This window comes from Lissotriton helveticus, chromosome 12 (genome assembly GCF_964261635.1).
Source record: "Lissotriton helveticus chromosome 12, aLisHel1.1, whole genome shotgun sequence".
NCBI lineage: Eukaryota > Metazoa > Chordata > Amphibia > Caudata > Salamandridae > Lissotriton > Lissotriton helveticus.
In genome coordinates, this window is record NC_136073.1 from 682,322,702 (window position 1) to 682,344,032 (window position 21,331).

The following is a 21,331-nucleotide window of genomic DNA, read 5'->3' on the forward strand; positions in this document are numbered from 1 at the left end:
GTATAACTTACAGGGTGTGGATCTAGTGAGAACAGTTTACCTAATTTTCCACCGGATTTGCAGACCAAAAAGATGTGTTTACAATTGTGTAAGGTGAGCATAAATACACCACAATCTGTACCTCAAATCCAAGGTCATTTGACAAAATGGTTCAATTTTCCCACTCCAAATATTCAACACTGTGGTTAATGCTCAAAACACAATATGAGGAAGAATCTTCATCAGCCTAATTAGATTCAGACTCCTATATTTCAACAACACACTTCCTTAGATTCAGACTCCTATATTTCAACAAAACACTTCAGACTTGTTTCCTCCTACACACTTTGGCAAAATGCACTGCGATTCCAGTGCCAAAGACAGCTTCTGTCTTTGGCACAGACTTGAACTCCGGTTTAGAAGCAACCTTGCACACAACTGAATTTCCCCCATCATGTGCTATATTGGACATACTATTCCTAGTAGCTGCCTTAGCACATATTTTAGACAACTCCAAATTATTTGCTATGGCAGCAATTTATTTTAAAGAAGAATCACCTATAACCAACACACAGTCTCTCTTGGAGATTAGAATAGTTGGTATGTAACTTGACCACAGATTTCTTCATGCCAAGCATCAAACTTAGAAATAATGACCAATTTCTTTAAAGCTGCAGCATAGTCATCTATTGACTCAGAAATACCTGGATGGGTTGAAAAAAGTGGTGTGGGGAATGTTACGTTAGAATTTAGAGACTGGGTTTGTGTTGTTAATCGTGTTGGAACCAAGAAAGGTATGGGCAAGTACAGTGAACCATTGTGTTGTAACATTTTCTCAAATGCGGTTGAGTTGAATGATAAGGTGTAGCACCTTAGAAGGTTGGTGAAGTGCAGCAAAATTATTTTGTGGAAGGGGAAGAATGGTGCTGGCCTACCAAATTGTGGATGGTGAAAGGATACTGAACGATTAGATAAAACAGTTAAGAACACTGATGAAATAGGTTATGTGGAAGCTTATGCGTCAGGCGTTTCTGATCTGTATGCTGGTGCTAATCAACGTTTCGAAAGAAAATGTAGAAGATGGTGACTGACGCTGGTAGAAAGAGCTTACTTCTCAGAGTTACTAGGAGTGGTAGATAGGTCATACGAGCAGGGAAATGTAAGGACTTTGTTAAGTTTTAAAGGTGCAGATGGGGGGGGGGGGGGGAGTACATACTTATGCTACGGTTTAAAATCATACATTATAGAATATTTATTAGGAATGCTGTTTTGTTGCATGTACAATTTTAGTTAAGTTGTATAAAGAGAAAGAAGTGTGGCGTGACATTGTTATTCTCGTGCAGAGTTGTGTACGAGATATGCGATGTCAGAATGCTGGGGGATGAACATGTGTCGGTTCTTATTCGGTAAGATGTTACGATCCTTTGGGTACTTAATAAAGACTTACACTTCAGTTTACCACTATCTAGGGTGACCAGGCGTCCCAGTTTTGCCAGGACGGTCCCTGTTTTTAACCAGATGTCCCAGCAAATCTCAAGAAATTTAGCTCATGTCCCCGTTTTTAGAGAGGGTCGACTGAAAACGGTGGGAGGTGTTTTTTATGTTTTACAAAGCAGAGGTAGTTAGCAGTTGTTTCAAGAAAGCAATTTAATTAACAGGCAAGCTACTAGGCTTACAAATTGCATTTTATGTATGTTCTTACTGCCTGTTCTGTAATTCTCTGCTGAGGAGCGCTCTCATCGGTGACCTAGTTCTAGGACACCCCCGCGCCGCACGGCCACCAGCTGCTGTGTGTGCCTGCCCTGCCTGACTGCCTCGCTACCGCCGCGTGACCACGCCCCCTGCCTCCGAGCGGCGTGGTCCGTGCTCGCCTGACCGGCCTCTGTCGGCGTTGCTGTTTTTACTGATATTTTGTCTGTCCATTGTGCCTGTTTTCTTTTCCAGTTTACTGTGTTTTTCCTTTTGTATTGCCTGGGGTTTTGCCGCCCTTCGTCCTCCCTCCCCGCTTCCCGCCACCGCCGCTAACCCCGCCCCTTTTGCCTTCTGTACCCTCCCCGCTCCCGCCTCCCAGCTGCTCCGCCCCCGCGCACTTGGCCATATATGGCGACCGTGCGACACAGGTGAGTGACCTAGTTCTAGGACACCCCCGCGCCGCACGGCCACCAGCTGCTGTGTGTGCCTGCCCTGCCTCGCTACCGCCACGTGACCACGCCCCCTGCCTCCGAGCGGCGTGGTCCGTGCTCGCCTGACCGGCCCCTGTCGGCGTTGCTGTTTTTACTGATATTTTGTCTGTCCATTGTGCCTGTTTTCTTTTCCAGTTTACTGTGTTTTTCCTTTTGTATTGCCTGGGGTTTTGCCGCCCTTCGTCCTCCCTCCCCGCTTCCCGCCACCGCCGCTAACCCCGCCCCTTTTGCCTTCTGTACCCTCCCCGCTCCCGCCTCCCAGCTGCTCCGCCCCCCCGCGCACTTGGCCATATATGGCGACCGTGCGACGCAGGTGAGTGTGACCTAGTTCTAGGACACCCCCGCGCCGCACGGCCACCAGCTGCTGTGTGTGCCTGCCCTGCCTGACTGCCTCGCTACCGCCGCGTGACCACGCCCCCTGCCTCCGAGCGGCGTGGTCCGTGCTCGCCTGACCGGCCCCTGTCGGCGTTGCTGTTTTTACTGATATTTTGTCTGTCCATTGTGCCTGTTTTCTTTTCCAGTTTACTGTGTTTTTCCTTTTGTATTGCCTGGGGTTTTGCCGCCCTTCGTCCTCCCTCCCCGCTTCCCGCCACCACCGCTAAGCCCGCCCCTTTTGCCTTCTGTACCCTCCCCGCTCCCGCCTCCCAGCTGCTCCGCCCCCCCCGCGCACTTGGCCATATATGGCGACCGTGCGACGCAGGTGAGTGTGACCTAGTTCTAGGACACCCCCGCGCCGCACGGCCACCAGCTGCTGTGTGTGCCTGCCTGACTGCCTCGCTACCGCCGCGTGACCACGCCCCCTGCCTCCGAGCGGCGTGGTCCGTGCTCGCCTGACCGGCCCCTGTCGGCGTTGCTGTTTTTACTGATATTTTGTCTGTCCATTGTGCCTGTTTTCTTTTCCAGTTTACTGTGTTTTTCCTTTTGTATTGCCTGGGGTTTTGCCGCCCTTCGTCCTCCCTCCCCGCTTCCCGCCACCGCCGCTAACCCCGCCCCTTTTGCCTTCTGTACCCTCCCCGCTCCCGCCTCCCAGCTGCTCCGCCCCCCGCGCACTTCGCCATATATGGCGACCGTGCAGCAGGCGCGCCGATTGTGCGCCGAAGGCGCGCCAAAGGTAAGCCCGTCTGCGCCCGTCCGCGCCCAGGGCCAGGACCCCTGGCCCCCACCGACGGAAGCCGACCCGACGAACCTACAACGCCGCCGAACTCATCGCACTCAACACCGGCGGCATCCCGGGATGCCACCGAGCCACCCCGAAGCACACCCACGGACCCTTCAGCTGCCACGCCTGCAAGTTCACCTGCATCCGGACCTACCCGACACCAGCGCCTTCCAAGCCGAACTCCAGCAGCAACCACCTCAAGTGCATCCTGCTCAACACCCGCTCCGTCCACAGACACGCCGTCGAACTCTGGAACCTCCTCGACACCACAGCCCCTGACGTTGCCTTCCTCACGGAGACCTGGATGAACGCCTCTTCAGCGCCCGCCATCGCCATCCCAGAGGGCTACAAGATCACCCGGAGGGACCGCACCGCCAACCAGACGGGAGGAGGCATCGCCATCATCCACAGGGACACAATCCGCGTCACGACCAACACCGACGACACCCTAACCACCGCCGAACACCTGCACTTCCAGATCCACACCGACCCGAAGACCACCCTCAGAGGCACCTTGATCTACCGACCCCCGGGACCACGCACACGATTCAGCGAGGACATCGCCGACTTCATCAGCCCGCACGCCCTCCCCTCCGCCGACTACATCCTCCTGGGGGACCTCAACTTCCACCTGGAGAACAACAGCGACCGGAACACCACCACCCTGCTCGACAACCTCGGACTCAAGCAACTGGTGTCCATCCCCACCCACCTCGCCGGACACACACTCGACGCCGTCTTCTCATCCAGCAAAGACATCGCCTTCACCCACGCAACAGGACTCCACTGGACGGACCACAGCTGCGTCCACTTCACCTTCAAAAGAACGACGATCCACCACCACCAGCAACAAGCTGCCCGAAGAAGCTGGAACAAGATCACAGCCGACCAGCTCACCGCCTCCCTGAGCCAGCACCCTCCGGCCGGCTCAGCGAACCCCAGCCAGGCCGCCGACAACCTCACGAAGTGGATCAGCAACTGCGCGGACGAACTCGCCCCTCTGAGGACCCCGCCCAGCAGACCCGGCAGCAGAAAAGCCCCATGGTTCACCGACGAACTCAAGAGCTCCAAGAAGAACTGCCGAGCCCTCGAGAAAGTATGGAGAAAGGAACCAACAACGGACAACATGACCACCCTCAAGCTCGCCACCCGGGAACACCACCAACTGATCCGCGCCACCAAGAAAAACGCCTACAAGGACCGGCTGGACAACAACGCACACAACTGCAAGGAACTCTTCAACATCGTGAAAGAGCTCTCCAATCCCAACGCCGGAAACAACGACATCACCCCATCGCAAGACCTCTGCAATTCCCTCGCCTCCTACTTCCACAACAAGATCGCGGACATACACAACAGCTTCAGCATCCAACCGACGCACGCCACAACCGCAGCAACACCACCCACCACCACCCTCCGCGCCTGGACTCCGATCAGCACCGAAGACACCGTCCGCACAATGAACTCCGTCCACTCCGGATCGCCGACCGACCCCTGCCCTCACCACGTCTTCAACAAGGCCGACACTGTCATCGCACCCCACCTGCGGGACATTATCAACACCTCCTTCGACACCGCCACCTTCCCTGAGAGCTGGAAGCACGCCGAACTCAGCGCTCTACTCAAGAAACCTACAGCGGACCCCACCGAACTCAAGAACTACCGTCCCATCTCACTCCTCCCGTTCCCGGCCAAAGTCATCGAGAAGACCGTCAACAAACAGGTGGCCGCCTTCCTCGAGACGAATGGATCCCTCGACCCCTCACAGTCTGGCTTCCGAGCCAACCACAGCACCGAGACCGCCCTCATCGCCGCCACCAATGACATCCGAACCCTGATGGACAACGGAGAAACAGCGGCCCTCATCCTCCTGGACCTCTCCGCGGCATTCGACACTGTCTGCCACCGCACCCTAGTGCAACGCCTCGGCAACATCGGAATCCAGGAGAAGGCTCTGGAATGGATCACCTCCTTCCTCGACGGAAGAACACAGAGAGTCCGTCTACCACCGTACAAGTCAGAGGCCACCGAAGTCATCTGCGGCGTCCCTCAAGGATCCTCGTTGAGTCCCACCCTCTTCAACGTCTACATGAGCCCCCTCGCGGCCATCGCACGCCAGCACAACCTCAACATAATCTCCTACGCCGACGACACCCAACTGATCCTCTCCCTGACCAACGACCCCGCCGCCGCCAGAGCCAACCTGCACGAAGGGATGAGAGATGTAGCCGAGTGGATGTCGACCAGCCGCCTGAAACTGAACTCAGACAAGACGGAGGTCCTCATCCTGGGCTCCTCGCCCTCCGCCTGGGACGACTCCTGGTGGCTCCCCGCCCTGGGCACCGCACCCAAACCGACGGACCACGCACGCAACCTGGGCTTCATCCTGGACTCCTCCCTCTCCATGACCAGACAAGTCAACGCCGTCTCCTCGTCGTGCTTCAACATCCTGCGCATGCTACGGAAGATCTTCTGGTGGATCCCCACCGAGACCAGGAAAACGGTCACCCAGGCCCTCGTCACCAGCCGACTGGACTACGGCAACGCCCTCTACGCCGGAACCACCGCCAAGCTCCAGAAAAGACTCCAGCGGATCCAGAACGCCTCAGCCAGACTCATCCTCGACATCCCAAGAAACAGCCACATCTCCGGACATCTGAGAGACCTGCACTGGCTCCCCGTCAACAAAAGAATCACCTTCCGTCTCCTCACCCACGCACACAAAGCCCTACACGACCAAGGCCCGATCTACCTCAACAACCGTATCAACTTCTACACTCCCAAGCGCCACCTCAGATCAACCAGCCACGCCCTCGCCGCCGTCCCCCGCATCCGAAGAGCGACAACAGGAGGACGGTCCTTCTCCTACCTGGCCGCCAAGACCTGGAACTCCCTCCCGACCGACCTGCGCCTGACCCAAGACCACCTTTCCTTCAGGAAGAAGCTCAAGACCTGGCTGTTCGAGCAGTAACGGCACCCCCCCCCCCCAGCGCCTTGAGACCCTACGGGTGAGTAGTGCGCTCTACAAATGTCGTGATTGATTGATTGATCGCTTGAAGTAAAATTGTAGTCCTATTTTTGTGAAATGTCCCGGTTTTTGGCTTTAAAATTCTGGTCAACCTACCACTATCGCCTACTTTATACCGAGCTGCTGTATTATATGCGTGAGTGCCATTGGCATTCTTCCTGATCGAGCTCCTGCATCATCTGCTCACCTGGTTCAGCTGCGGCATCAGTGCCACGCTCATACAGGCGGCGGGCACGCCAGGCCGTGGCTCCTCCTCGCCGTCGGTGGGGTCGAGCAGCAGTCCACCCCCAGAGCCCCGGCACAGTCCGCAGCCAACCACCAGGTCGTACATCTCGATGCCGGCGTCGGCCAGGGCCAGTGCGGCGCAGGACACGGCGGCGGGCAGAGCGCAGCCCCGGTCCTCCAGCACCAGGACCAGCACCTCGATCTGCGCTCGCGGGTAGCTTCCGAGGCGCACGGCCGCCTCCAGGCTCTCCTGCAGGGTCAGGGCCATCTCCCGCTCCGGGCTACCCGTGCCCGCTGCGTGCGTGAAGGGTCGCAGCGAGCGCCCTCGGCGTGCGAAGGGGGCCCATCGGAAGTCGCATATCAAGCGGCCGCCGCGCTGCGCCGAGGCTGCATCCCGCCTCTCCGTCACCTCCCGCGGCCCGTACACTGCACACAGGACCTTGGTGCTGCCGCCCAGCTCCAGGTACGCCGAGCCCTTCGTCTGACTCAACAGTCCTGCCCGCGCGTACACCGGCCTTAAGTCCGCCTGGTCCCGGCGCCGCCCGTCTGTCCGCAGCGCTCCGACCTCTGTCGGGGTGTCAGCAGCGGGGGCAGGCTGAGCGACAAACAGCAGCGGAGACTGAGACTCTTCCGGCCCTCGGATCCTGCGGCTATCCACGCGCGCCATCACTGTCAAACCAGCACTTCCAGGTCGCACGTGCTACTTCCGCAGAGCGTGTCTTTAATACTTCCGGTGCTGGCGCAGTGCTTCCGACGGCGACGAAGAGAACGTTATTGCTCCTCTTCTCATCAGAACTATGTGAAACAAGAAGCTGCGTATGAAAGAGTGTAATAAACACGTGGCCGATTATGGCCGTTCCCAAAATTGACTATTCCGCGGCCGAAAAGACGCGCCCTGTCTACTGAACTCTATGCAAGGCAACCTGTTTCAAAATGGCCGCCACATTACGTCAGTTCGCTTTCCCTTTCCGTCACAAAGGTCGATCGTGGCAGAGGTGCCCGGACTTTGAGCTGATTTTTCCTGCCCACACCTGCACTAAAGGGCTCGCGCGGTGCCCGCCGTGATCCCGGGGGCTGCTTCTGGAGCCATGGCCCGGGGCTGGCGGGCTCTAAAGTCTTTCGCCAGCGGTTTTTTTGTGGCAGTGCCGGTGACTGTAGCCTTCCTTGACCGCGTTGCCTGCATAGCTCGGGTAGAGGGTAATTCTATGCAGCCGGCACTGAACCCCCCTGGAGCGGCTCAGGACGTGGTGCTGCTGAACCGTTGGCGGGCGAGGAGCGGACAAGTGCAGCGCGGGGACGTGGTGTCGCTGCTCTCCCCCAGGGACCCGCGGCAGAAGCTAATCAAGCGGCTGATTGCACTGGAGGGGGACCTGGTGCAGCCGCTCAGTGCCCGGCGCTCGCCCCTGCGGGTACCCCGCGGGCACGCCTGGGTGGAGGGCGACCACCGTGGACATAGCTTTGACAGCAACGCCTTCGGGCCTGTCCCCTTGGGGCTGCTGCACGCGCAGGCCACGCACATCCTGTGGCCCCCAGGACGGTGGCAGAAGCTGAGCAGGGAGCCTCCCTCAGACAGAGGGCCCCTGGGCACAGGGGGGAAAGTGTCATTTGCCAGAGACGGGGACTACGCCGTGACCAGGATTCAATAACACACGTGCCTGCCTCATAAGATAACTTCTAAAGACATGTGGGTGTTGACACCACTACCTCCATGACGAAGAAGCATTTCAAGAATTGTGATATATGTTCTCATGTTCAAAAAGCAACCTCATGAGCCGCACACATATTCCCAAACTAAGAAGTCCATTGAGATCCGAATTCGAGACTGCCAGTAAATTCTTTTTTTTTTTAATAGCATGTTTTCTTTCCCACATTGAGGGCACCACGGTACACTACACATGTCTGCTGACTTCCTATTCAGTTAACACTCCGATCTGCGAAATGGGTACTAGAAACAGACTCCAAGACTAACGAAACATGCGCGACCTGCTCACTGTCGGCACTTGACTCTAAGTGAACATGCATTGCCAAGAAAACCAAACTAATGTGAATGAAGCACAGTGGGCATTTTCTCATCAGCCAAGATCTAGTCAAAACTATTTAGAAACGCTGTTTGACACTTCCTCTAGATCGGGTTTCCCTCAGGGAATTCAGAGGTTAATCCTATCCCCACTTAAAAACCGGAGCAGACTATTGTTTTCCCACGTGGATAACAAACTCGCATTTAAAAACAGTTGAGTATAGGGCAGCTGAGCAGCTCTCAGAAAAACTCATTGGCGGATTGCTTTGTGTGGACTGAAAACCCCTCCACAGAAAAGGGTAGCGTTCAACGCGGTATTTAATTGACACCAAAGTAGAGAATGGCCCTGCAGCCGCAAAGCTGAACTACTGCGTCCCAAATGGATAAGACTTTTCCACTGGTTGCTAAAATGTGAATTATTCAAAATGGAGAGACCCTCTCATTTCAGTGACATTTCCTACCTTAAGACATCCGTAGCATAGACCCCTAAAAGGTTTTACCAACAAGCAGTGCAAATCAAAATACCCTTATGTAAAATAGAACGCCTGAATTTGTTAATGAATGTAAAATCGGTATAATCAAATTCAGCCGTGAGTTATTTGAATGTCACCGTTTCTATGCATTGACGTGACCTAATATTAGGCTGTGTTATACTTGAACATTGAATTCAAACAGTCGTTTATTTATTTTTCTAAATTTGTGTGAAGAAATAAATGTAACATTCATTTACATTTGTGCCAGCAGTACCTCTCTCTAGGGACATGTTCTGATCTATTATAGGGCACGTGTATGTTCGAGCAGATGAAGCTTAAAGGATTCCCGTTATGCAATCAGGACAACACCCCAACAATACTAGGTAGTAATTATACTTCCAACCAAAAGAGAGACGATTGATTATGGTCGAGTCTGCCCCTTGTGCTTCACATAGTGTTTCAGTTATATGGCTAAATAAATTAATGTTATTCCAAGCAACACTTGAACAAGGATGCGATTTCATGACAAAATAACAGCCATGTTTATTGATCAATGCCTCTAAATATATACAGTAATTTACAAACATGGATTACAATCCATTCCCCCAAAAATATTTTAAAAAAAGATTTCTCAAAACCTATTGCAAGATTTAAACAATCATTGACAAGGCCAATTGGTATCGCACACCTTAACATACCGATTGGCATTGCCAGTACTCGTTTATAGTACCCGTAAACGTCTGATGAGATAAATGGTTTGTCTTCTGAATTTCTGCTGCAAATCTTCAAGTGCCCCCCAAGGTGACAGCAGCCTGGTATTTAAATATGATTTTTTTTTTTTGGGAAGCCATGCTGCGTTTGAAGCAGAATGAATGCCAACTTTACAGACGGGAAATAAAATAAGCTCCTTTGGATGGAGTTCTGCCTCAAATACTTCACATTTAGATTGAATGTGATTTTTCGTTGTTAATTGCAAGCACAAAACACAGGCTCTGCTCCCCCAAGCTAATTCCTATTTAGTGTTTTAATATTTGATTTCTCTACTTCAAATCAAGGAAACCATTTCTCTGGTTAATACAACTAAGGTCTCCGTTTGTGATTGTGGCCCAATTTTACTTAAGCATTATTTTCTGTATTGCTCTCTTTCTAGCCAAACTGCCACCTTCAAGATGATCATTATGACAAGCTAATGTGCTTTCTTGGCCTTGGATATCCTAGTTTGTTTTCCCTTAACCTGTTTAAGATGCGTTATTGAAATATTACTATTAGTGCATACACAGGAAATTCAAAGTTCTTGTCTTTGCTAACAAATCCTTTGAACATTAGCACAGTTGTATTTTAATTGTATTGACAAGCTTTTCACTTTTAAACGTCTACCTGCCCATTCGGGTCAGTAGCTCTGACCCGTGCAGGGCTGGAGATACTACTCAACGTTGAAATTCCTTTGCAGTTAGATAGGTTGAAAAATTGTGCATCAAACCTCCTAATTTCACTCATTGCACTGAATACATTTTATTTATTTAGCCTTTTCGTACAGCACAACAGAACCCAGCCTGGGTGTCAGTTGACTTTACAAGTAAAACAACACTGGAGAACAGGAACCCTTCTTACAGTGAAACTGCAGCAAAATTAATAATGCTACAAAAACAAGTTACCCAAAAAGGAGTAGCATGGTAAAATAAAAGAGTAGAACAGATTGCAATAGTGCGGATGAGTTGAAAGGCAAGTCATAGGAGCAGAAAAGGGGAAATGGTTTGAGAGGTCTGCAGGATAGAGAGATGGTAGTTAAAGAACAAAGTAGCAACATGAGAGAATATAGCAAAGGCCCATTTTGGTATAAAAAGATAGCAATTATTTTATTATACACTAACCTCAAAGTAGATTTAACCCCTTTCTTTCTAAAGATCAGACTTAGTCCTATCCAGGTTGTCTTTCAGTTAATTTATTTTTAATTTTGGAGAGCATCTCCAGGCCTCTTTTGGTGTGAAATCGGACATTATAAATTGATGCCTATACAGCAGGCTGGCTCCAAGCTCTCAACCGTTTTAGGAGAAGACAAGTGCAAGTAGCCCAGCACCATAGGCAGATCTGCCAGGGGGGAAAAAAGCAAAAGAGGGCTATTGTGAGATTAGAGTATTGAGTTGACCAAATGTGAGGCGAGGCACAAGCTGCCACTTCATTCGACCCTGCCTAACCAGCCTAAAACAGCAGATACAGAATTAATCTTCCCTTAGAATACTTCTCTGAGGAAGTCTCCCCTTTACATTCTACAGTCACTTGTTGCATGTAGCCATCATTTGCTACCTGTCCTGTTTTTCTTGTTTTTAAGACTTTGTCATAAAATGTTACTTTACAAATATGTAACCCATGGCAAAGCACTACGCTATGCTCACGTAGTTTGCGCAACTTCGCACTACGCGAACTGCACGTAGCACAGTGCAAACACACGTAGCGTAGTGGTAATTTTTTGCTTGCTCGCGGTCCTCAAGGTCAAGTTGGCAACCGCGAGCAAGCAAAATAACATCCTGGCAAGACTATTTCCTCGTTCGCGAACAGCAACATCAAGTTGCCGATCGCGAGCGTGGAAAATAAACCTCCCGGCAAGATTCTCAACGTGGGGAGGTCAGGTTTCTCATTGCGAGTGGTCGGGTATGCTCGTGACCGCTCGCGATGAGAAACTACCAGTCTGTGTTGAGAAAGCTGCAGCTCGAGTAAAAATCCCCTCGAGCAGCAGAAAACGACAGCTCGCACTATGCAAAATGCCGTTTTCAATGATTGCACAGTGCCGGATGCTTGTCCGCACTGTGCAATCATTGAAAACGGCATCTTGCACAGTGCGAACAGGGTACTACGCAGTTCGCATAGTGCTACGTGTAGCTTGCGAAGTGCACTTCGCGTAGCTCTTTGTAGCGCTACTTCGCAAACTACGCCCAGGGTTACAAATATGCTTGACAATCCAAATGGTTGTTAGTTGACTTGCCGGGCCCCTACTGTAAGAAGGCCGTTACAAGGCTTATAAGAAAGCACTAGTTAGGGGAGAGCTGTAAGTACTTCTGTAGACATGGTTGGGCCCAATATCCACTTTGGATTAGTGATTACCTTGTTTTAATTACAACACATGTAGAATGTGTTACAATTAGTATGGATTAATTACATAAAGTTCATAAGTAGAGCAAACGTAAAATTGTTGCTCCTTGCTGTACGTTTCTTTGATCTTTTTTCAGGGTTCTGACAATTGTAGTATTGACATGCTTATACTTATTAAAGCTTAGTAATTCTTGCAAACCCAAGCCTACGGATCAGGTACAGTTTAAATAGGCATGGTATTTGTTTTGATTTATTTCTGCCTCACAAAAGCTACCACACTGTTTCAGACTTATCATGTTACACACCAGATCAGTCTGGGGATACATGGCTGTTCACCTTTGTGGCAGTTTCTACCTCATGTTCACATTTACTAATACTTTTTTGCTATATGGAAACTTCAGTAGACAGTTTTGCCTCTGCCACATTATAATTTATTGTATTTGCTTCTAGTGGTAGCTGTATATAATTAGCACAACCTGGGAAACTTGATAATTGCCCAGTGCTAAAAAGGTGCCCTCACAAGTGTATTTGTTATCCAACAAGTATTTTGTTTAAATCACAAACCCAAATGTAGGCGCTACAGTCAGACAGCTTAAAGTAGTAAAATCAACAAATATCTGTATTAACCAGTGTTGAATCGTCGTTTGAGCAAATTACTCTATTGTGGACAACTTTTCAACAGTGTTCATCCAATACTACATCAATAGATCGAAAGTTCATAGCAGTATAACCAGTGTACCCAACATCAAAATAAACCATCATGTCTTTCGAGGTAGGGAATCCCATTTTTTCAGTATTAGAATAAGTTGTTAGTTTCTAATTTTCTTAATGATTGTGGTATATATGAAGTTCAATGGAGGTCAGATCCTCCAACAATTGTGCTTGCATCCGGTCTTGCTTTACACTCCGAAATAAAATAAATTCAGCACTCCCAAGATGAGGCACTTGGTAAGGAGATTCAGCACTCACAAAATGAGGCTCATCAAAAGGCAGTTTCAAAATAAAGCGTGGGGTTTTATTAACGTAACACTCTAACCGAAAGACTTTCCCAGATGTGAAATGAAACAGGTAGAATAACATACACATGTACATAGATATATATGTGCACAAGCAAATAATAAAACACTCACAAGTAACCAACTGCACAAGATAAAACACAAGCAGATAATAGTAAAACACACACAAATAATAATGAACGTCCAATGCAAGAAACAAGCATTGTCAAATGCTCGAATCAAATATCAACAGCGGGTATTAACAACATGAAAACATCACACAGCATTGAAACTGATAGCTTATACATCATCTATTGAGTTGAACACAACATTCTGGTCAGCTTGTCTGAAAAGCCCTTTTCAGTCATCCAGAAGTCTCGTCAAGACAGCAAACATTTCTCTGATACGGTGCGTCCACCCCACGAGTGAGCTGCTGTCTGCTTGCCAAAACTTTCTGTCTTTAATACCTTTTACTAACACGGAGAGAGGCTTCTAGAACTTCCGCCTCTCTTAATTTATTGTAAAACCAAGGTTGACAGTACTGATCTGTTTCGAGGTCAAGACAGAAGCTGGCCAACCCTCATTTTTTTGACTCCGAGACAGAGAAGTATTTTCCCCCTCCATTGCTTTCAAAGGCACATCCCACATGTTCTGTTCTAAGCAAAGCTGTCATGCTCTGTGCTGAGAGGAAAGAAAACATCCACTCTGAAGCTGCAAGAAGGCATGAACTGAAATCATGCAGGAGCACAAAAATGATGCTGTACATTCAAAATGGAGTCAGTAAAAACAGAGTCAAAGGTCACCATAATCTCACGATGTAAAAATACATGTACCACTACAGTCCTCCCCATGACCTATGACTCTCGTAACATACATATCTAAAAACAACTTGAATGTCGAATGAAACTGATAAATGGCTTTTCAATGTAGATTTATTCCAAGAAAAGGAGAGCCGTCCCAGCAGACAGGCGAAGGTACAGGTAATAACTGCTTACAGTAGAACACTCTCCGAGATACATTCTCAGTGACACAGTGGAGTTCTATATTCCATAATACACATCACCACACAGCTTTTTGGGTGTAATCATGAATATAAAACTAGGCACACATTAAAAACAGTGACATAATCAAATCATGACACATACTACTGTGATTATTCCACCTAAAATAACTCCTGTATATCTAATAATAACTCTGCTACAAAAATAAATGCGAGAAATACACAAACAGAATCCAACATGTTCATTTATTAATGCCCCTATTGTTATAAATGGCTAATCCTGAAACTAATTCAGAAGAGCCTAAGCTTATATACTCTGCCTTAGACAATAAATGCATCTCAGAATAATAAAACACCATCTTGATCAAGCTGAACTGTTTCTCTTGTACCCTGGGTATGCAATGCTGTAATCAATAAAAACATTATCAGTCCTAACTAGAAGAAAGAAAACATCCCACTCTGAGGCTGCAAAAAAGCACAAAACGAAATCGCGCAAGAGTACAAAAATGATGTACGTTCAAAATGGAGTCAGTTAAAACTCAGTCATAGGTCACCACAATCTCACAATGTAAAAATACAAGTAGCACTACACTTCCTTAATTCATAATTGAACATTCAGAGTCCTAACAGTTCTTCAGTCGCCAGGAGTGATTACCAGTAACTAAAAGCTTGTCTCCTTCTAGGCAAATCGCAAAGGGATGCCTGAGACACACCACCAGCTCCATATTCTGAAACATGACCATTTACCATAACACAAAGGATCTAGCCTGTGATAAGGGAAACCCAACTTGAAAGAATAAGCAGGGACCATCAACAAATTTAGACTGCAGTGGCAGTCCATTTGCGGAAAATTGCAAGCTTTATGAATTTAAGACTAGTGCTTGTCCTCCTATTTGACTGTGGTGACAGGTCACAAATACTCGGAAACTTGGTAGAGCGCTCTTGTTCTCTTACACCTACGAGGCAAAATTGGCCTGAACTGAGGGCTCTTGATTTCCTACCCTTGCAAAGCTGACGATGGCGAGGAAACGGGCGTGCCCAGCATTGCAGCACAATGTTTGCAAGTGGCCATGGGCTTTGGAGGATTGTCGGCTTGCCCCTCCTCCCCCCGGCACCTCGGAATTTGTGGCTTCAAGCAACTGTTTCAGTACTTTACTGTGCCACACTGCTCTCTACTCCGCACTTTGCAGCAGCATCTTAAGGATGTTAAAGAAGTCGAATAAGCTGGGATATGCAGAGCCAGCAAAAGATAAAGGCAATAGAGGTACGGCCTGGAGCACGATACAAAGTGCTGAGTGGTTAGCATTTTGGAACTGCGCGCGGCAGTGTGTAGCGTGAGGGCAGGTAGTAGGCATCAATGCTTTCTCTGCATGGGGTAGAGGCGGCTGCTGTTGGGCTGGTGTGGCTTGCTCCCCATAGAGGGGCTTTCAAGCCCACACACCTGAAAGATAGCACAATTCAGGCACATACCCTTAGGGCTCAATGTCTGCCTCACAGATTACATAATCGCTTGCTATCCCCGCTGTCAGCCTGCTCCTGCATTCCTCATCGCATTGTTTCTCTCATTGGAAGTTGAAAACTGCCCTCATTGAATCCAGGATTGAGATGAGCACTTTAGGAACACCATTTAAAATGCGTAATCGAACTGCTCCCTTGACCTACGCATCTGGTATTAATTGGTTCACCTGGATTATGTCATACCACACAATCTACAAATTCGCCTATTTGAACTTTTTAAGTGGTTTGCAATCACAAGTCTGCACAAGGCTTGATCAACTTCAATAGGGAAAGCTCACGGCTGTAAGGAGCTATGTTTTAACATTGGGCAAGTCACACTATACGCTCTGGTAAAACCAGGGGCCCAGTGAGGCCACTGAACTGCAGGAAAAGGAGAACACTGTTAGCGGCTGGGCACACAGGTTAGACCTCACCGCTAATTTAGGTAACTCCCCAGCAACCCGCAATGGCTGCCCTTCCTGAACCCGCTCTGCCAAATCTGGGACCAAGTCCATCACAACCAAAAATTACAACTAAGTTCAAGTACTTAAAGGATGCAGATGCTGCAATCTATTCAAGTAACAATAACATTACTGGGCTACCACTGCACTCAGCCCCACCGCGGTAGTGCCAAAACAGAGGGGTCTAGACACCCTACTACTGACTGAAAACAGGGGTGGCTTAGCAGCCTCTGGCATCAACCTGAGGGTTCTTGATAGGATGGATATTATAGATCGAGCCGGCACGGACGGGGAGGCTGCTTCCACTAACTTCACAAGGCCCAGCCCTCTACCAGTTTGACTCAGCTCTCTGAATCAACCTTGCACCGAAGAGATCAAGGAGGGCAGAGAAGGACATCTCTATGGCCTTGCCGTGGTCCTCGTTAGGCAGGGACAATCTCTCACCTAATACATTTATTGGAGGAGGAGGAAGCCAGGCAGTAACTACTTGGCAACAAAGGGGCCTCTATAGGTGACATGGAACCTATGGGAGGTGGCCACCCCATAATTGGGAACGACAACCGAGTGGTGGAAATGGCATGTCCAACTGTGCAAAGTGAGAGCAAAAGGAATTTGCCCCAAGAATCAGCACGGAAAGAAAAAAGAAACTGCATCAGCTACTGACCTCAAGCAGGATCAGACAAAAGACATTTCATACCCGAGGCTAAGGAATAGGAAGATATGCTAGCCTCATATGCCAGCCCCATTATAGCACTTAGCAAGGAACCACGAGGGGGCCATTTGCTTCTCCTTTTCAGAACACTACAGAGCTAGGTAGAGGCAATCAATTACCAAGCAAACAAAATGGATTAGCCTTTTAAACACCCTGGCCTTGTATGTGTCGGGGATCGATGAGAAGATTGCATGCCTGAACAATTTGATAAGAGAACAAGCTGACACAGGGCGATGAGCAACGCTGCAGCTGCTCGCCCATCTTGGATAAACTGGCAACTCTCCTAGAGTCTATTTACTAACTACTTAAAGATCTAAGGGAAACTGTCAAACAAACGTCTCCCAGTGGTTCAGTAACTGAATCGGATAATGCATCAAGACTCCTGAGCCCTCTGGGGCTAAAGCAGGGGCGAAGGTGACAGGCAGTGAGGCCATAACATTTATCAAGAACAAAATCAACTCCAACGCAAATAACCCAAAAATAACTCTTCAACGCCATACAACAGTTCACCAAACCCCCCAGCGAAGACACGGATGTTACACCATCTCAGAAGCTCTGCAACAAGCTCAGCTCCTAATTTCACCTGAAAATCAAGGTCCTCTATGACAACTTCAGTGAACAGACTCCAGACACCACCCCCCTCTCCAACACCGACAACAAACCAACCATCACCACCTGGAAACCTGCCACCCCTGAAGACACCACCACGACCATGAAGAACACCTACTCGGGAGCCCTCACGGACCCCTGCCCACTGCACATCTACCACAGAGCCGCCATAGCACCTGAACTAGGCCGGGCCATCAACGCTTCCCTCAAATCCAGCACTTTCCCCTATGACTGGAAGCAGGCAGAGGTCAAACCCCTCAAGAAACCATCAGCCGACCTAACGAACCGGAAAACTACCGGACCATCTCCCTCTTCCCCATTCGCAGCCAAAGTCACCAAGAGATTCATCAATGCCCAGCTGACCACCTTCATTGAAGAGAACGCCATCCTCGACTCCTCCCAGTCCGGATTTTGCAGCAACCACAGAAACTGAAACTGCCCTCCTCCTTGCAGCCGATGACATCCGCCTGATGCTCGACCAGGGACACATGGCGCCCCCCTCATCCTACTAGACCTCGCCACTGCCTTCAACACCGTTTCACACTGCACCCTCGCAGCCAGTCTCCACGACGCCGTTATACAGGGGATCGCCCTCAACTGGATCCGCTCCTTTCTCTCCGGCAGAACCCAAAGGATCATACTCCCCCCCCCCCCCTCCACTCTGAACCCACTGAGATCAACTGTGGAGTACCCCAAGGATCCTCGCTCAGCCCTACGGTCTTTAACATCTACATGGCCTATGGCCCCCCTCGCCGCCATCGTCAGACAGCATGGGCTCAGCACAGTATTGTACGCCAACAACACCCAGCTCATCCTCTCTCTTACTAAGAACCCCGAAAACACCAGACTCAGTTTCCAAGAAGGAATGAAAGACATAGCAGCCTGGATGAGTGACAGCTGCCTCTAACTGAACTCGGAGAAGACTGAGGTCCTCAGAACTTCCCCACCGCCTGGGACAGCTTTTAGTGGTCCTCTTCCCTCAAAAGCCCACCCACCCTGATGGACCACGCCCAGAACCTCGGCATCATTCTAGACTCCTCTCTCACCCTGACCCGCCAGATTAACGCGGTCGCCTCCACCTACTTCAACTCCCTCCGCATCGTCTGCAAACCTTCAAGTGGAACCCCCAGAACACAGAAAGATAGTCACCCACACACTCATAACAAGCAGGCTGGACTACGGTAACGCCCTCTACGCCGAATCAACAAAACCCTGCTACACAAGCTCCAAACCATCCAGAACACCGCAGACAGAACCGTCCTCGGAAGAGCACATGACCCAGCATCTACGAGACGTCCACTGGCTCCCTATCGAGAAGAGAGTAACCTTCATGCATTTCACCCATGCCTACAAATCCCTCCACAACATTGGACCCAAATACCTCAACAAAAGAGTCTCCTTCCACATAATCAAAAGGAACCTCCGCTCCGCCGACCCTGCCCTGGCAGAGAAACCACACATCCGCAGAACCAGAGCAGGCGGAAGAGCCTTCTCCTACGCCGCAGCAAAGACCTGGAATGAGCTCCCAGTCAACATCAGACACTCCCCCACGCTGCACACCTTCAGGAAGAGCCTCAAAACCTGGCTCTTCGAGTGAACCAGAGCTGCACCCTCTCCCCCCTCCCAGCGCCTTGAGACCCTCACGGGTGAGTAGCACGCTCTACAGACTCCTGATTGATTGATTGATTTATTGATTAATAACAGAGCCCCAGGGCAAAGGTCCCCAGCCAGCAATACAACAGAATGAAACAGCACAAAAGGATTTGCATCCTGGGATGACATATGTAGCAACACAAATTCTGAGTACTGATTGTGAGCTCCATTGGGCAGGGGCAACTTCTAAAGGCAATTGAGCTAAGAAAATAAAGGATCGCAATAAAAAATCTTTTGCGGCAAGCCAGCTAGCTACCTATCCAATTTTTAATGTACAAAGCAGGGAGGTGCTCCTCAATTATGACCGTAAATATGCAACAGGCTTAGATGCGCTCTTAGAAGAAATGCATGGAGTAAGAATCCAGCAATGTACTCAAAAGAAGAATTGAAACAGGAACAGATCCGGAAGAACGGATCTGGAGGTGACTCCTTAGGTGCAGTTAGATAAGTCAGATCATGCAACCAGATTAAATCACTCTTCAAACTATCCCAGATGTCTCCCCTCAAAGGATCTGTCACTAGGCAATTTCCCACCCTCAGGTTTCTCAAAATGTAAGATGCAATGGACAAGCTAAAGAAGAAAAAGTCTCTAGCCCGGTGATTCGGCAAAGAGTGCACCCTCAAACTCATCAAATGAATACACTCCTGAAGAGAGTTAAAGATAATTCGAACTCGGGATACAGTTTCAACAGTCTTCCATCTACAAGACAGCTGGACAAACGAGTCCCCACAAGGGCCTTAGTAGTCACTAGGCCGGGGGTAGAATTTACACTCACTGGCGAAGAGGTGCGATGCAGCCAGCTGGAGAACTCCTCACCTACAATGGCCACAGCAGCCACAAAACATGGGGTAGAAGGCACAAACACTAAAGTTGCAAGCACCCTACTACATCCAGACTAGCATATCAAAAGAGCCTTTCGATATGTAAACAGGGGCAATGTCCTGTAGCTCATCCACTCTATCAACTCGCTTCGGGAAGTTACATCCAAGGACATCGTCTCAAATGAGGTTCTTGATCCCAACCATGGACAAAATAGTAAAACTACCAAAGTTACTTGGGGCTCTGTTTATTTATTTATTTATTTATTTCGCATACTTTTAGAGCGCAGACCTGTCACCCAGAGGGCATCCTGGCGCTTTGATCAGAGAACCCACCGCACAAGACCAGAGCAGACGCGCAGCTATTACTTGGGAAAGAGATGAGTTTTTAAGGCTTTCCTGAATGGAAGATAGTCCTTGCAGCTCCTGAGAGTGAGTGGGAGAGAATTCCACAATTTAGCTGCCGCCACTCTAAATGAGCGGCCGCCCATCCTCACTCTTTGACTGTTGACCAGGCTCTGAGGGTGTTGGATGAGGCAGACACTTTCAAAAGCTGGGGGATTTCAATCACTATTCTAAGGAGCACAGGCTACCCATACTTACTCAGAGCGTTCAAGTTCGAGGGGACACTGCCTAGTCATTTAAAAAGAGCTTAATCCGTTTTGAGAAACGTACTAAGTAAATCTCCAGGGCATAATAGGAATGAGCACAGTGAACACGCCTTGAAGCAAAGTGCTGAAACAGATGACAAGAAGCAAACATAAGCTCCCAGACAGATAATATGTTGAGAGAGAACTCCTGGAACATCAGTGGCTTGACCAGCAAACAGAGATCCGGAAATCCTTCACTGTTTTCTCACCTTCCAAGTGGTGTTACTACAGGAGACATGGGTGACAGGGCTCCTTGTCACTTGAGTGTTTTATCAACTTTTTACCTCTGTGACCAAAGCTCTTAAACATGGGCACTATAAGGGGGGACTCGCAATTTACATATCAGCAGCCACTGCTATAGAAGGAAAAGAAGTGGGAGGCAGTGATGATGGCCTGCAATCTGTGGAAATGGTTCTGAATTCACCTGAAAGCATTACTAAAACCATCAAAATAGGGAATGTATATATCCACTCCAGCAAATAGTGAGGATGGAGCTTGCAGTCAAATTGACCAACCTGATCATGAGGCCAAACAGAGAAAGCAGAAACGGAACTTATACTCTCAGGAGATTTTAACATGTGGCTCATGGGCTCACCCCTCTTGAACGAAATTTTGGAGGCACAAGAATCACACTGGGCTATACCACACCAAGAAAGGGCATATTGGCACAAAAAAGATAAAATAGGCCAGCTGCTACTTAGCAATTTAGAGCATCTTGGCCTTCGAGTTCTGAATGTTCGCTTTGCCCCAGATATACCGCCAGGACAGTCATATCATTCAAAAC

General features: G+C 49.2%; 2 protein-coding genes across 2 annotated transcripts in view; one reads left to right on the forward strand and one right to left on the reverse strand.

Annotated features, from left to right (window-relative positions):
- The window catches only part of EXOSC6 (exosome component 6), a 48,269-nt gene extending 40,953 nt beyond the window's left edge, over nt 1-7,316 (reverse strand). The window contains exon 1 of the mRNA XM_078670433.1: nt 6,537-7,316. Within this exon, the coding sequence (XP_078526559.1) occupies nt 6,537-7,241 (705 nt within the window). The 5' untranslated portion in view covers nt 7,242-7,316. The remainder of the gene's footprint in view (nt 1-6,536) is intronic.
- Nucleotides 7,317-7,544: 228 nt separating this feature from the next.
- On the forward strand, nt 7,545-8,360 carry IMMP2L (inner mitochondrial membrane peptidase subunit 2). The gene has a single exon (XM_078670434.1). It carries the CDS (start codon nt 7,663-7,665, stop codon nt 8,218-8,220), a length of 558 nt encoding a protein of 185 aa, XP_078526560.1. The 5' UTR covers nt 7,545-7,662; the 3' UTR covers nt 8,221-8,360.
- Nucleotides 8,361-21,331: the final 12,971 nt, after the last annotated feature.

Coding starts and splice junctions, on each gene's coding strand:
- IMMP2L (XM_078670434.1), top strand. CDS start 7,663: ATGGCCCGGGGCTGGCGGGCTCTAAAGTCTTTCGCCAGCGGTTTTTTT.